We start from the raw sequence: 1,316 nt of genomic DNA, 5'->3' as shown, positions 1-1,316 counted from the left end.
CCTCCCCCCCCCCCGCTCCCCCAGGTGCTGGGGGCCACGGACCCCGCGTGTGGGGGCCAGGGTTGGGTGCGCGGTGCTGACCCCTCCCCGTGCCCGTTCCCTTGCCAGGGCTTCGTGTCGCCCATCAAGCGTCTGGTTTTCCCGAAGGCTGCGCGGAGGGCAGCACTCCGCAGCAGTGTCTATCGGCGCCCGCTGCACTCCGTGCCCCTCTACCCCCCCGACTACCTGATCGACCCCCAGATCCTGCTGCACGACTATGTGGAAAAGGAGGTGAAGGTAAAGGGATCCCCAAAGGTGCCCGAGGTCACTTCCTGCTTGGGGTGGGGATATGAGGCCACCACACCATGCTGAGAGCTACACACAGTGACCAGAAGGGTCCGGGTCTCCTCCCTGCCCAGGCAAACACCCAGGGAGGAGGAGGGTGTGCTGGCAGTGCAGGGAGGACCCCCTAACTGCAGGGCTCCTTGAACCCCAGGGAGATGTGTCCTGACCTTGGGGCCATGGGGAAGGGGGGGGAGAGGGTGCATGCCCCAGCCTCCCCAAGCTGCACTGGATTTTTCCCCCCACAGTTTTTAGGTCATCTAACATGGGTGACATCCTCCCTGAACCCCTCCAGCCGGGATGAGGTGCTGCAGCTGCTGGACACGGCCAGGGTAAGAGGGGTCCCCACTCCCCAGAGGGTGGGCACTGGGTACCCCACACTGCCGGGTGCCCCACGACCCCCCCGCCCTGCACTCTGTCCATGCAGCAGCTGAAGGAGCTGCCGCTGCAGACGACGCCAGAGCAGGACAGCATCCTCAGCCTCTCGGCGCGCTGCCTCCTGCTCACCTGGCGCGACAACGAGGAGCTGATCCTGCGAATCCCTACACACGAGATCGCAGCGGCCTCCTACCTGCGCGACGATGCCCTGCACCTCCTCATCCTCAAAACGGGTGCGGGGGTCCGGCCGGGGGCCACCAGCCGAGTGGTCGGCGTCCCCTGGGCACGGGGGGCTGGAGCACGGCGGGTGATGGGTGTCAGAGCCTATCAGTGCGGCAGCACGGTCTGAGCACAAAATCCCGCGTTGCCCTTGTCTTGGCGTGTCCCATCCTCTCCCACATACTGAGTCCCGGAGGGGTGCCCCCAAACCACGGAGGCTCCCACATCCTCACCCCACACCTCCATCCCTCTGCATCCCGCTGGGCTGGTGGGACAGGGAGGCCAGGACAGAGGCTGGGGGCCAGGCAGGGTGGGCAGCGCAGCCCCCCGCCCTGACGCCCTGCCTGTCCCCGCCCCCCTCAGGCCTGGGAGTGGACCCGGTCCCCGCCGGCGCGCAC

The 1,316-nt window shown here is 67.6% G+C and overlaps 1 protein-coding gene across 1 annotated transcript in view; it reads left to right on the top strand.

Moving 5' to 3' along the window:
* The window catches only part of CCM2L (CCM2 like scaffolding protein), a 4,633-nt gene that overhangs the window by 1,058 nt on the left and 2,259 nt on the right, over positions 1-1,316 (top strand). Inside the window, exons 2-4 of the mRNA XM_008635839.2 lie at positions 109-276; positions 570-653; positions 749-1,042. Of these exons, the coding sequence (XP_008634061.1) occupies positions 109-276; positions 570-653; positions 749-1,042 (546 nt within the window). The remainder of the gene's footprint in view (positions 1-108; positions 277-569; positions 654-748; positions 1,043-1,316) is intronic.

Source organism: Corvus brachyrhynchos, unplaced genomic scaffold, assembly GCF_000691975.1.
Source record: "Corvus brachyrhynchos isolate BGI_N302 unplaced genomic scaffold, ASM69197v1 scaffold10, whole genome shotgun sequence".
Taxonomy (NCBI): domain Eukaryota; kingdom Metazoa; phylum Chordata; class Aves; order Passeriformes; family Corvidae; genus Corvus; species Corvus brachyrhynchos.
Note: the sequence above shows the minus strand (reverse complement) of the source record. Positions and strands in the feature narration are given on the sequence as shown.